The following is a 15286-nucleotide window of genomic DNA, read 5'->3' on the forward strand; positions in this document are numbered from 1 at the left end:
GGAGTCCTTTCTGCTCTGGCCCGGGGTCAGCAGAGGGGAAGCCAAACTGCAGGGGAAGGCCCAGGACCATGATACAGATGCCGTTCCTTCTCCTCCCCTTTGTCCCCCAGAATGCAAGATAAATATCTGTCTGTGAAGTGCAGGGCAGTTGTTTGCAGAGGATGAGCAGCATCCCTGTTCAGCCACCCTTTTATGAAGTAGCCTGACCTTCAGAGAGGACGTGTCCATGCTCTCCCGTGGGTACTCATGGGGACTGCAGATAGAGCTCCCAAAGGGACGGGCTTCATTAGGTTTTTAGGGCCCTGCATGTACTTTTGAAATGTGTCCTAATAAAAAATATGACAGGAGAAGATAATCTGTATTTCCACAGTATTTCCACATGCAGACAAAGATTTTTTCCAAAATGACATTAAAATATTTCAAATGTTGAATATGAAATTGAGAAAGGAGGATCGAAATGCTCATTCATTAAAAAGCTCAGACTGATCATAAAATCACTTTAAGCAGCTGGACTCTGCACAAATCCATGTGTGCATGTGTGTGTGTGCGTGTGTATGTGTGTGCATGCTAAAGGACACTAAGAAATTTTTATAATAGCTAATTTATAGCTCAGGGCTATAAAGTCCATTATGAGATATTGTTACATTGTAGAGCGGTGAAACCAGGGTTGACAACTGCTGAATGTATGTCCCAAATTTGCGGCCAGGTCCTCAGTAGGACTGACAGCCATAATCTCCACTTGCCATCAGTGGGGATTGAGCACGCTCAGCTGAAGCGCACGTCAGAAACTTTCGGTCAAAACTGAGTCAGAGTAAAATACGGAGATCTTGGCTAGTAACACTTTCTGGATTTTTTTAATTGACTGGAATTTGCATGTTAGTTGAGAGGTGCAACCGTAGGCCCTACCAATGCAACACGTGAGTGTGACATCCCATGCATGTGTGTGTTCCTCCTAGCTTTGGTGGAAGAGTACAGAGTGACGGTGAAGGAGAGCCACTGCATTTTGGAGGACTTGGAGCCGGATCGCTGCTACAGTGTGTGGGTCATGGCTGTGAATGGCACAGGCTGTAGCTTACCCAGTGAAAAAGCCATTTTTAAAACAGGTATGTACATATTTTGGCATTTAATTAGTATTTTGGCATTTTATTACTATGAGCTTCGGGTCCTTAGATCTATTCTAGCCCACAGCGTTACTGAAACAGCAGCAACTGCTTCATTTAGCCCATCTGGCAGATAGCAGGCAACTTGCAGTTGTTTCCCTTTTTGCTGAAAGATAGCAGCGTAATTGCTCCTGGGAGAAAACTTGAAGGCATTCGGATCTGAAGACGTTCCCAGGCCTCGTGACTGGGGCATCAGGGCGGCCCATGATTAATTTCTTATCTGCGTATGCTGCAATGCTCCGGGGCAGATCTGGGAAAGCCACCCGGCTGCTCCCTGCTGCTGCTGCTTATCCCGTGGAAAATGAAGTGAAGGCTGCATTTTTTGCCTCTCTGCCATCCTCCCAAATACATCTATGTTGCAGTGATTTAAATAATTAACTTTTCAGGGGAAGGCCTGCTTTACTGAGGTTACGTGCTGTGTCTAGCTCAGTGGGACACAAATCTCAGGTGTGGCTGAGAGGCTCCGCTGCTGTTTAAGTGTTATAAATTAAGATGAGTAATTAGATGAGGGTTTTTTATGAGTTTCATTTGACTGATTAATTTTTTTGAGCTTTAATTTCTTTGATAATTTGTATTGACAAAACTATTGCTTCTTGAATTATGAGCAAGGTGAAGCATCTTGTGTCTGAGGCCCTCTTGCCAGACAATTTCTGTAGTGCTACAGGATAAAAACAATCATTCTGTTCTTGCAGTCACAAAATACAGACAAGGGTATTTAACAATTTCGTAATGAAATAACTCTGTACAACACAGAATGTATTGTTGAAATCACTTGGCAACAACCACAGCTTCAAGCTTCTCTCTTACTCCACTAGACTTCAAATTTGCTGGTAATTCTGCTTGATATGCATTTTGCTATTAATATTTTTAGCAAAGATAATTTTCCAGAAAATTCAAAGTAGGAATTCAACTTTTATGGCTTCAGAAATGTCATGGTGAGCATGGTGCAGAACTCCTTCAAAATGGTCAAATACTAGCTGTTATACCATAATTTACAAAGGGGGTCTCATCTTTCTGAAGCTGTTGTTTTTAAGAACTGTCTTTGCCTTTTGGCATCAGGCTTACCATTCTTTTTCCCCTTACTGAAGCCTTCTGAAGCAGTTAATTTCCTTGAGTTTTTGCTGCCTCCCTTTGGCCTGTTTCTTTCAGAAAACAAATAAACTAGATCAAATAAGGGCTCATTAAACACCTTCCCTCAAGCTGAGGTGAACTCCCTCTGGGGTGCACTGAGCCCCAGGTGGACTTGTGGGGACACCGCTGAGCACTGACTGGTGCAAAACTGCTGCATCCCCCTAATATCAGAGGCAGAAAGATAAGCACTGGTAATGGAAACCAGTTCTTCAGTATGAGCCCAACTAGTTTGATATAAAGCTAGAATACTTTGATTCTTCAAGTAGCCCAGTAACTCAGAAACAAGCATTTAGAGAGTTCATTTTCAGTAATTCAGATTAAAGTTGGCATATACAAGAAGATGATTTGCTGATGCATGCAGTTACAGGAACACACACATTAATAGTGGATCAAAGCTGTGCCTCTCCAGGTGTTGGGAACCCCCCCCCCAAGGTTTCCCTGTTGGGAGTGCACCCATGGGGGTGGCAGTGGGTCTGGGGAGTTGTGGGGAATGCAGGTGGGTGCTGCTGCAGCATCCCCCCAGCACCTCCCATCGCCTGTTCCTCCACCTCCCAAACTCACAGCCTGTCCTCCCCTCCCTGGGGAGGGAACACACTGTTTCCAAGCAGTATTTTCTGTGAGGGAATGATGCTGAAGGCAGCAAGTATCCCTCTATCCTCCCTCCTCCCTCTCTATCTCAAACTGATCTCCAGATGAAGGCTCTTTGCAATCCTAAAGACATAGGAGTGAATGCACGTTCTTCTGTCGATCCTCACCCTGTATCTGAGGGACAGGGTAAGAACTTACCCTTTTCAGCTCTTTGCCTCTTATAAGATCACTTGCACGAGCGCTGGAACAGTACCAGTAAACCAGGTATATATTGTAACTGCAGTTAATTTGTTAAAGAAATCACAGAAGCACAGTAACAGCTTTTTCTGGTATGCTAACTCCATCTATGCTTTAGACAGATAATTTTAAATTAAAAAAAAAAATGCTTGATGTCTTGTGACATACTATTTGCACATACATGAATGTGTGTATGTGTGTCAGTTGCTGATTGCAATTATATTAGGGGATTTAGCTATCAATTTTTCATTCTTTAGAAACAGATGCATACAGACAATAATGAAATACATCAGAATAGAATTAAGCAATTATTGCTAAGGGAGCTCCAGATGACAATCTATCCCACAGATTCCTCCTTTTTCTGCTGAATACCTAGTTAGTTGTTCCTGTAGTAAAACATCAAGTACATCTTAACCTGAACTGCTAACCTCCTGATTTTCACAAAACCAGGAAATCGATATGTACTTGTGGGTGTTTTTCTTTCCTTTTCTACTGATAAAAAAATACTTTTCTTACAAAACAGAATGCACCTGGAATGCTGTTTGCAGTTCTATAAGATTATGTTGTCATAAAATTGTCTAATTTCTACTTTTGTCTTAGGCTTCCTATTTGGAACCCGACCTCTTTAAAAGCAAAATAGCTCTTGGTGACTTTTTTTTAAATTAATAATCTTTCTTTTAAGGATTGGTATTAAGACTGTTTCTATGACACTCAGCAACAGTTTGTGAAGTTCGTTTATGTTGCTATGCCCTGGAAAGGGAAAGGGCAAGTGAATACAACTAATCCATTTTCAGCCTGTGATGTTGGATGTGCCGTTTCACACAATAGCTTTTGATTACTTGCATTCAGTGCACTATTTTACATTCACTTTTCTGTCTTGCAGTTGGGCCCGTAGTTCTTAAACTGAGGCTCTAAAAAAGAGAAATTACAGGACCAAATTTTAGCATTGCAAAAATAAACAGGACATAATTAAGCAGAAAGTCAGCATCTCCCTGTCAGTTCTGCAACAGCACATTTGTTTCTGATGCAGTTCATGCAGGGACTGCTGAGGACAGGATTGAGGTGATGTGGGGAGAGCTGTAGGCAGTACTGCCTTTGTGCTCTGCTCCTTGAAGATTGGCAGAAAGGAGGAAAATATGCTTGAGGAAAGGCATAAAAATCTATACGGGCATTCTAAGAATGTGCAGAAATGCACAAATAGTCACAGTGACTTTCCCAGCTTGGGGTTTTTTTTCCCCATAAAGTAGCCCTCTGACACCGAAACACAACCAAGCAAAAGATTATCGCTGGATGAACAAAATTAACTATCCCGTGGGTTTTTGGGGAGGTGACTCTTCCTTTCCCTTGTGAGCATCCCCCGTCCGCTGCAGGTGCCCTTCTTGTCGTACAGCTAACATGTCCCTCTGTCCCCAGCACCCGCTGTCCCCACCATCAAGGCCGAGGACTGCACGGTGTGCTGGGACACGGCCACGGTCCGCTGGCACATGGGCTCGGCGTCATCGGAGTCCTTCACCCTGGAGTACTGCCGACAGCACTCGCCAGAAGGAGAGGGTCTCAGGTCAGTGCCACAGCCACGAGTGCCGGCCCCTCAGTGGGATTAGGTGGGATTAGGCAGCCGCTAACGAGTGTCCCCAGGCTGCGTGTTGTTACACAAGAGATTATTCTGCCTTCAGCCGTGCAAGGAAGAAATCTGCTTCTGCGCGCTGAGGAATTTACGGGACGGACACTAATCTATGAGATTAGGCTGAGACATAAAAATACTTCCTTTTTATTCTGCTTAACCAGGCAATCCCTTTCATTTGGGGCCAAAACCCTGGAGACGTTGTGCTGTCCGCAATCAATCAGAAGTTGCAGGGCTGTGCTGGTGGAGGAGGCAATCAGTTTAGAGCAGGGGAGGGAGCTGAGCTCCACGGGAAGGAGCAGGGTGGAGGAATCTGGCCCAGTTTGCTCTCTGCTTTGTGGTGAAAAAGACAGGAGCGAGCTTGGGATGTAGTGAGGGTGATATGGGTGTCCCCCTAATGTTGGTGACCCATCTGCACTGCCGGGATGTGGGGGCAGATCCCTCCCAAAGCACATCTGAGCCCAGCGCTGCCCAGCTCTGCAGGCATGCTGCAGGGGTCAAAGAGCAACCTGAGGAGCGGCCTTGAAATTGGGGGTGGTGTCTGCTTATGCCAGACCCTCTCCAGTTTCCCCTACACTAAGCCTACGCTGCATAGAGGAGAGGGTGGGGAGGGACATAGACACCGCTGGGCCATGAAACCATACACTGTGTTGAAATGCAGAGACAATTATGTGGTGCTCTGTATGTCCCTGGGGTTTGGGGTTCCTTGTTTGCTCCTTTTTTAAAAACAAGGACAACAGTATTCCAGCAAAGTACAGTTGCAGAGGTCTGAGAAGCTTTGGGAGGTGGAGGGTGACTTGCCATACAGAACCCTGTGGAAGACCCTCAGCCCAGCTGAGTTTGTCTATCTTCACCTCTAGTTCACATGGACTTCGTGGAGATGTGGCAGAGAGGCAAGAGCTCCACCACTTGCAGTCAAAATTAATTAGTGGACTACAGTGTTCACAGGGTTCTAGTAGACAAGTATGATGGTGAAATTATGTTCACCTTTCTTCTCAAACAACTAGGCTAGAAATGGAAATAAAAATCTTCTGCAGAGTGAGAGACCTTTTTTTTTTTTCCACACAGTAGCAGTGTACTGTGTTAATGCAATCAAGGAGAGGCCTTGCCCAGCTCTCCTGCCTCTCAGAGGGCAGCCGTGACCTGCTCTGTTTCATACATATTTCATGAGGCCATCAGGTCCCTGTCAACCTGCCAAAGTCGCTGTTGGTCAGGGATAATGTAGCTGCTCCCCAAACCTGTGCTGTGTGTTTACCCTCGAGTTTCTTTGCTGTTAACTGGAATTGCCTCTTTTTATCAAAACTGAACTAGAAATTGTGCCAGTTTCTGTAATTTGTGAGTGAGCGAGGTGTCAATAACACCAGGCAGTTTGCTTGTGTGGTGATAACTGTGGCAAAAAGCTGCCAGAACTGACCCATTCGCATTCTCAAGTGAGCTTGTGCAAAATCTAACAAGTTTATAATTATACTGAGTCACATTTGACTTTTTGGCCTCCCTGTGGGCAGAAGCTGGCCTTTTACTGTGACAAATGTGAAAAATTCCCACAGGACAAAATAATGAATTTTCTCAGAATTTCTGTAGTTTAAATTTCTGTATTTGTAGAAGGGCTTTAACCTCTTTTTACAGTGTCAAAGACCATCTTTTAGGAATGCCCCTCTTTCCTTTTCCAAACGCAGCCCCTTGAGGTTAACCTCAAAACCTTCTATAATGGTGATGATGTTTCAGTGATGGAGAATTTTTTTTTAAGCTTTCTATGTAATTTTTTGCATAAAGCCAAGGAAAAAAGAGCCCACTTGTAGATGGAGCATACTGCCTGTGTTGTTCCTGTCCAAAGCCCCCGAGGTGCTATTTAGGACTAGAAATCAATCCTTGTGTAGCTGATATAGCGAGAAGCTGCCTTCCAGAAGTACCTTAGTGATCTTAGAGTTCCTATGTTGGGTGCATATATCAGGTGGAATAAAACTATGTCGTTATGCGCACCTAGGAGCATTTGGGCCTGGAAATGCTGTGGTTTCTTCTGGTTGCTTTCCTTGAAAGCTTGGGGTTTGTCCTTTGCAGATTTTCTGAGCAACACTCATCTTGGGGACCAGCCAAACATGGAGCCCTTTGACTGGCAGCCTGTGCTTCTCACGCTTGCGGTTGCCCCATAGTTGAGTGATTTCGCAGTCCCTGGATGGGAATTCAAACACATTTCTCAGCAACCCTGGAAAGTTCATACAACTGCTGCTGGGGGAACAGCAGGGAAGCAGAGGTGGGAGAAGGACATCCAAGAGAAGTCCTGAGGAAAGAGGCATGGTCCCATCCCACAAGGCTGCTTTTGCACGTTCTGGGAGCTCATCCAAGGCAAGAAACAACACCAAGGGAGCAGGCATGGAGAAATGCCCCTATCAAACAGCCAGAGATGTGTGGAGTCCCTGGTCTGGTCTGGTCCCCTGTAATCTTTGGCATTTCACATAATCGCATGATGGTCGAGGTTGGAAGCATCCTCTGGAAGTCACCTGGTCCAACCCACCTGCTCAAGCAGGGTCGCCTAGAACCAGTTGCCCAGGCAGCTTTTGAGTATCTCCAAGGAGGCCCTTGGAGCAGTCCTGGAGCAGTCTCAGCTCCCCAGGGAGAGAATTTGAAGAATGTCTGGAAATAAATCCTCATTAAAAGTTTCCTTCTAAAAACCATAAAAAAAAAAAAATCTGTATTTTCCCCTTTGGGTTCTCTCTCCTTGCCAGCTTGCCACCTGAGGGACATAGTTTTTATAAAACCATCTTAAATCTTCTGCAACAATAGGTCCCTGGCCTGCTGCTGTGGTTTTAAAGCACCTTCCTGGGTTGATGCTGTTTCCAGAATCTTTATGAGGCTTTGAAATGTTTCTTTCAGTTTCCAGAGCTCTGCTATTTTCTCACCGTTCAGCCTCTTTGTGTTGAGAAGTCAATGGAGCTGTGGGTGGAAGAGGGAAAACTGCAAGAAATGTAGTCCAGGGATTAGGTGTGTGGGCTGTTCAGATGGAAACCGTGTATCACATCATGAGAAATCTGTAAGACTCAGGGAGGCAGAAATTAGTACAGTGTTCAGTGAGTTCGTAAAAGTGGAAGCTACTGAGTGTCATCCACTCTGCCAATGCAAGACCAGCACTGCTAGTGACCGAAATTTTCAGTCTACATATAGAGCAGGTCTAAGGCTGGGAAAAGAAGAGCAAGCCTCCCTCCTGCTGCACTGCCCACACAACTGTCCTGCCAGCTCAGGAAACAAGGTGTGGAAAATAGGGAATCTTCCCCCGCTCTGGCTGTGCTGGGCTTGCCGTCTGAGATAGCAGCAGGTGGTGCTTTGGAGATCTAACCCCAAGGCAGCCAAAGGTGGGACAGAGGAGAGGAAAGGAAGCATGCAGCACAGGCTGGGAGCAAACTCAGAGCTAAACAGAGCTCTTTATTTTTAGCTTCCAAGAGTTTTTTTCCACCCATGATGCAACCCTTCTGTGTGCTTCTACACTTATCTCGAGAAGCTTGCATGCTTTCAGCTCTAACTCCACATAGGTGGTACCAGCACAGGTCTGGAGGTGCTGTTGCAGTGGGATCCTGGGGGTGGAGATGACAATTCTGGCACAGAGGGCGTTCTGAATCACTGCGAGGCATATCGTTTGCTGGGTTCATGCAACATTAAAAAATATCCTCTGGACGTTGTTTCCTTGAAGTAAATGAGGAAGCTGATGAAAGAAACATGCATCAAAACACAGCATCAGATTTCCCTAAACCCAGGAAAGTCACAACTTTAACAAACAACTGCTATTATAATATTCCTTGGCAATTTAAAGGTGAAGAAACATGTAACTCCTTTCTGTTCTGCTTTGAATAACATGTACCTGAAATTCGGAGACCAGATTTTGAGACTTAAATGATTCCTCTTAAAAAGAGATGGATTAAGAGAAGATACTTAAAATATTTACCTTCAAATATTTCTTAAATCTCTATGCACTGAATTTTGTACCATGATACCAAAACATCGTGGGGACAATGCAAATGTGACAAAATTTCAGCTAAAGGCTAGGATGCCTCATGCTTTGATAATAATCAACTTATCACTCAATCAATCATCTATCAAGTGGGCAGGTATATTTAAAGTAGAAAATAGCTGACATAAAAAATGTTCTAGATGGATTTCTCTTTCTTTCATGACCAAAATTACACAGTTCAATACTTTCGGTGAGCTTAAGGAATTAATCTTTGTTGTTACAAGAACTTGGAAATGAAGCAGGCTTCCCCCCAAAACAGTCAGGATGCATTTTCACTTCTCCTATGCATAAACTGTATGCTGTAAGCTAAGCAGTAATCACACCTCCTCAACCTTGCTTCTTTATCACTGATTGCAGGGTCAACCTGAAGCATGACAAACTACAGTGGTTGCTGGGGAGCCCTTGGTATTCACTTTCCCCCTTCACCCCATCCTCTAAACAGAAAGAGAGGCCATAACAAGGTCTATTTCTTCTTTGCACACAGCCTCATGTGAGCTTGGAGCTGGCTCAGACTGCTGCAAATGAAATTCCTTCTTGTTGGCATATTCTGTATCATTAGTTGGCAGCAGCGGGACTGTTTTTTAAGCCTTAATCGTAGCTCTTATTCTAAGGCAGCTTAAAGCTAGCTAAAATAGATTCCCATGCAGAGAATGCTATTCAAAAAAATCTGATCACTGTTTTACTGACCAGATCTGCTTAATGTCCAGACTTTTCTGTCTCACTATTACAACTGAAAAGAGGCATGCTATTGCTCTCAGATTTAAGCAAGCAACCAAATTCTGATGTAGAGAATTTCAGACTTGAAAGAGACACAGGTCTGAACTTTGATGGCTGACCCTATTCTGCAATTGGCTGGATCCACACTCTTTTCTGAATACTCTGGGATCCAGACTCCAGAATATGAATACCCCAGGCCTACCCATTACAGCAACATGTACATGTCTACTTGGATTTTTTGTGTTTTATTAATTAGCCATCAGTTAAATAGCACATAGTGCAAAAAAAGATCTCCTAATTTCTTTGGAAGGACACTGACTTACATGGCATTTTCCAGAAGACAGAAGAAAGAGCCATAAGAGGGCATCACTGTGCTTAAGACCCATTGATCTACATATTGCCACAAACAGGTTCCGATGAATAGCTTAGCTTATCCTTCCTTTGTCTCACTTCTAACTGCTGGCTCAAAACTTCTTTCTAGTGGTCTGTGCTTCAGATTCGCACCAAAAATGTCAGGATGGTGCTTTTAAGGAACAGATTGGGCAAGACTTGTCTATGAAGCATGGACAAATTTATTCAAAGCTTAGGTGCCCAGTTCTTTTTCCATGCTTCTGCTTCCACCCTCATTTTCCTTTGTCTCCCTTCTTTTATATTTGCCTCCTTGCTCAGTCCCCATCTTGTATTTTTCTTTTTCTTCCTTTTCCTCTTGTCCCCTATACTGAAATGAGCCTTATTCCTCTTTCAAGTCTAAAGATCTCAGGTTCTCATCAGGCAGCTCATCAGGTCACACCTCTTCCTTGAAGCTTTCGGTAAGAACCAGCCAGCCTTCTGAACTCCCAGTGCCTTGCCGAAGTGCTCTCCTGCTCAGGGTTTTGGTTAGCCACAAGGGTGAAGCAAACTGTGCAATTGCTACCATGTTTGGGAAACCCACTTCTGTTTGCTGCATCAGTTCCAGCATTAGTGTAACATAATGGGCTTATTCAGCCTGGAGAAGAGAAGGCTGCAGGGAGACCTGATTGCGGACTTCCAGTACTTAAAGGGAGCCTATAAGAAAGACGGGGAAAATCTTTTTAGCAGGGGCAGCTGTGACAGGACAAGGGGTAATGGTTTTAAACAGAAGTAGGGTAGGTTTAGACTGGATATAAGGAAGAAATTCTTTACAATGAAGGTGGTGAAACACTGGAACGGGTTGCCCAGAGAGGCAGTGGAGGCCTCTGGAAACATTTAAGACCAGGTTGGACGGGGCTCTGAGCAACCTGATCTGGTTAGAAGTGTCCCTGCTCACTGCAGGGGGGGTTGGACTAGATGACCTCTAGGGGTCCTTTCCAACTCAAAACATTCTATGATTCTGTGGTCCTATGATTCTATGATATTCCCCAAAGGCGGCATGGCCCCACACTGATCACACAAGAGCCCCAAACTTTCTGACATTCTTTCAAATTGGAAAAAAAAAAAAATCACAGGAGCACCCTGTGCTTTTTCTCAACGCTTTCAATCACTTTTAGTGACAGCTGTCAGTACAAAATACCTGTTACAAACTAATGAGGATGGTGCGCCAGTCTTCCCCCAGGATGCCATCCTCTTAGACGCAGAGCTCTATGAGATGTTTGTAGGAATTTGGTGTGTGCAGCACTGTGGGATTTTACCTTTATGTGATAAATGCAGCAGAGGCAGGCATGTGAAAAATCCTGATGGATGAGCACTGATTATTCTTCAGATTGTACTGCTCTCTGGTGGGACATATGTGGAAAAAACAGTCACTAGAAATGAATAGCAATGATCCGATCTGACTGCTGACTTGCCTGCCTTATCTCCTCTGGGGTCACAGTAATTAGTGCTGGAAAAAGCAGTTTGTTTAATCTAGCTCTCCATAGAGAGGTTATCTGGAGGAGGGGGACCACCTGGGGCTCCACTCTCAAACCTGAGGTGGATGGGAAAGTGCCTTGCACACTTTCCGAAGCCACGTCTCCTGTTCGTGAATTTGCTGGAGAGCAGAGCCAGGCTCCTGCGTTCAGCCTTTCCTCACACTACTGAGGTTATCATCTGTCAGCACAGAGGACCAGGGGGGTCATCTCAAAAGACCTGCATTAAACTTGAAAGTTTAAATACTTACTTGAAGATTCCTATAAGCATTTCTGGGAGGAAATGATCTAATTTACACAGATAAACAGTCTTTACCTGCAGGCGTAAAATGTGGTGAGTATATACTGTCTTGCCATTATCATATGAGGCAAAAATGAGGAAAATCAAGATTCAGTGTATGAGAATTTGTTAAGCCACTCTTTCATACTCCTGACAATACAGAAAATAAAACTGGCATCTTTCTAGCCATCCAAAGTACTTTTACTGGCACTTCAAAGCGCCTGTGAAGCAGATTGAGTGGGTGCTGACTCTCGCTTTCCTGCCGTGTGTCAAGACATCAGCAGTGGAGGATGTGAGGGCTGGAGCTTTTGAGGCACCACAAAAGGGAGACTTAGTCAAAGCAGGGCACTGCACAAAGGCAGTTCCCCTGCTGCTGCCTCTTGCAAAACCAGCCTGTTGGAGTGCACAGCACCGTGAGGAAGACAGAGCCAAGACTTTGTTGATGAACAATTTTTGAGCAAGGAGTTCATAATAAGAAGTGCACGGTTTCTGTGCTGCCTCAGATAAGGGTATCCGTTCTTTTGGATCACTACAAACACAACAAGCGCATTCACTGCCATGCAACTGAATGAATTACAGTTTGGGGTTTTTTTCTTCAGAAGTTTGTTCATTTTGCTATACAACCTTTTTACAGGAGGCGGATGAGAATTTGATTCTGTGCTGCTTGCATTTTATGTGACGACTTATGCCGTAAAATGAACACGAAGTGAGCATTACACCAAATGACTGCACCAAGTGTGAAGGTGGTAAAGTAACAAAAGCCTGAAAATTTGTCAGAGGAAGTAAGGAGGATACCACAAGTAAAATGCCAAAGCGTCTACATAACCCACTTGTTTGTGAAAACAGTGTTCCCCTTTCCGATTTGGAGTTTCTCTATGGTGCCTGTTGTTTCAGTAGTCAACAACACTGTTAGGTGGCTTGGCTGTTTGCATAAATTCTTCTGTCCTGCTTTGGATATCTGCATGATTTTCATGTATGAAAATCTTAAAAATTTGCAGATCTTTTGCTGGTATAAAGACACCTGAACTGAAAGTATCCCTGGAGCCCAATGTGAACTATTTCTTCTACTTGAGGGCTGTCAACCTGTTTGGGGCAAGTGAACAAAGTGAAGCAGCTCTCATCTCAACTAAAGGTAGATCACCATTTTCTGATGTCAAAACAATGGGATGGTGGGGCAAAGCAGCCAAAGATGGCATTTTCCTCTGGAAATCGTAGCTGAACTTTCCAAAATGGTAGTGAGCAAGTTATTGAGATGAAAGGGATTGTATTTTATCTGCTTCAAAGTAGCACCGTCAGGGACTACTTCTCCTGAAGCTCGTAGATTTATGTCAATTGAAAACTGATGTGACCTTGGAAACAAAAATATTTAATTCTGTCAGAGATAGGAAATTATTAAATATTCTTCAGGGACTCATTTTGCTTGAGTTTGGCAGAGCACACTCTTATAAAAGATGCCATGATCTTTATAAAAACCCCACAATTAAAACATTATGGACTTTGGGTTACAGGGGTGTGGAAGCATGCAGAGCAGCATTAAAATGTAATGGATTATTTAAACTTTAAGGTTTCCAGAAAAATAGTGTTAAATCATGTATGGTCCTTCCAAACCAGCCTCAAAATTCAAATTTGCTATTTTGAAAAAGGAATTGATTGAAAAATTTTCAACCTTCTGGAATCATGAAGGCTTCTTTATCACCTGGCTATATTTCTGAATAACAGACCACCGTCCCGATTGGGCACAGCTTGGGAGAGTCCTTGCATTTGCACCCAATTTTCTGCCACTCCTGTCTGCCAGCAAAAACAGCTCTGTCCAGCTAAGATGGCCATAGTTGTTGCTTAACATTTTGTGATTCACCTAGCATTAACCTTGCCAGCCTCTCAGAACTGGTGTTTCTTTGTCATGAATTGTACCAGGAACTCGATTTTGCCTGCTGAGCGACACAGCCCATCCCGCTTTGCAAATCTCCTCCAACGCAACAGTGATCTGCCTTCCTGAGAAAGCCAAATTCACTGGGTGAGTAGCAGCATGATGAGCACGACCACCCTGTGGGGTTCAGAATGGGTACCTCACTCTTATTTGTGCCTATAGGTAGTGTTCGCATGGCCCTAACTGATTTTGTAGAGGAACTGAATAATTTCAGTCACGTAGCCCCTGGACGTTGTGTGATTGATACCCCCCCTTCACCTCTACAAGCACTGTGGTATCTCAATAAAGCCAGCAGCAGCATTGATGTAGGTGCTGGGAAGAGTTCGGTGTCACACTGAGGAACCTCCAGAGAGTCAAAGGCAGTGGCATCTACCGGGACTGCTGGGTTTGCTTCAGTCTATGGTCACGGCTCAATCCTTCAGAGCACTTCAGTCTCAAAGCAACTTCTTGCTGCCCTGATAGGGCCAAATTTGTGGGCTTACTTTTGAAAATATTGCAGGTAGAAGTAATTCATCCTTTTACTTTGCTCCTCTACTGAGGCCATTATTGGTAACGTTTTCCAAAGTGTCTGTGGCTTGGGAGAACTAGGAAGTGCTCCCGGGGATAAGTTAGAATGGTTGTACCAGGCTGGCTCCATCCATTGCAAACATGATTTTTTTTTTTTTACATACTGATACCAGTCCCATCACAAACACAGGTCCAGTTGTATAAGTTGTGCCATACTGATATGACTTCTTAAAAGATAATGAGGTGTTACTGGTTTAAGCACTTTACTGTTACAGCTGAATGCACTGTGTCTTAAAACAGTCATCCTTTCTAGTGTGAAAAAGCCTGCTAAATTTAAGGTCTTTTTTGCCTCCAAAGTCACCTTTTCTACCTTTTCCTAGCTTCATGTAATTTTGGGTAAAGTTGTGTAGTTTTCAGTCCTCAAGATGTGTCCATCTCAGTGCAGAGATGAAATGACTCTCAGTGGTGACATTCAAATCTTTGATAAAACCCTGCAGCTAGAAGAACAGAGTGCGATCCATTAGTAATTTTAGGTGCAGCTGCATGACATGAATGTAATAAGAAATATCACAATATGCTTGGTCTAGCACCACACTCACTGTAGTGTACACCTCTTCCACAAACAGGTTTCCTTCAGTCCTGGGGGAACTGCTGCCTGCTCGGGGGCATCACTACTGGGAAACCGTTGTCTCTGCCTGCAGAAGCTACAGGATTGGGATTTGCTACGAGGCAGCATCACAGAGCAGTGTCCTGGGGCTGAGCAATACCTCCTGGTGCATGTGGTGCTGTCCTACACAAACCAGGTAAAGCTGCTTGGAAAGTTACTTGTCCTTCATGTGAATAAAGCTGGCCAGCTTCAAGAATCTCAAGAGCAGAAAGGATGTCTGCTTTCTTTCTGCAAATTTGAGTAGCAAGAAAAGGACAACTACACAGGAACTATAGACCTCCTCTTAATTAAAAAAAGCTTATAAAGCACCTTAAAAAGTGAAATTAATCTCAAATAGACCAATTTACTGCCCTTGACCCAGCCAGTGAACAAAACTTTAAAAACTCATTTGCCACCGCTTTGTCATTCCAGGCTCATATCCCAAACTGCTTCACAAAATCCCAGCATGTGTATTACTTCCATAAATGCAGTCTTTTTAGAAGCTACGTCCATCTGCAGGAGGTGACAAGCCTCCACAGGGAACGCCTTCTCCTGCCTTGTCCTCCACAGCAACAGGCACCCACCTGCCACTGTGGCAGGGGTGCCGGGG

At 44.1% G+C, this 15286-nt stretch overlaps 1 protein-coding gene across 1 annotated transcript in view; it reads left to right on the top strand.

Annotated features, from left to right (window-relative positions):
* CMYA5 (cardiomyopathy associated 5) overlaps positions 1-15286 on the top strand; it is a 49896-nt gene that overhangs the window by 33788 nt on the left and 822 nt on the right. Inside the window, 5 exon segments of the mRNA XM_035892828.1 lie at positions 957-1103; positions 4530-4674; positions 12595-12728; positions 13511-13610; positions 14657-14833. Of these exon segments, the coding sequence (XP_035748721.1) occupies positions 957-1103; positions 4530-4674; positions 12595-12728; positions 13511-13610; positions 14657-14833 (703 nt within the window).

This window comes from Egretta garzetta, unplaced genomic scaffold (assembly GCF_000687185.1).
Source record: "Egretta garzetta isolate BGI_Z169 unplaced genomic scaffold, ASM68718v1 scaffold424, whole genome shotgun sequence".
NCBI classification, from domain to species: domain Eukaryota; kingdom Metazoa; phylum Chordata; class Aves; order Pelecaniformes; family Ardeidae; genus Egretta; species Egretta garzetta.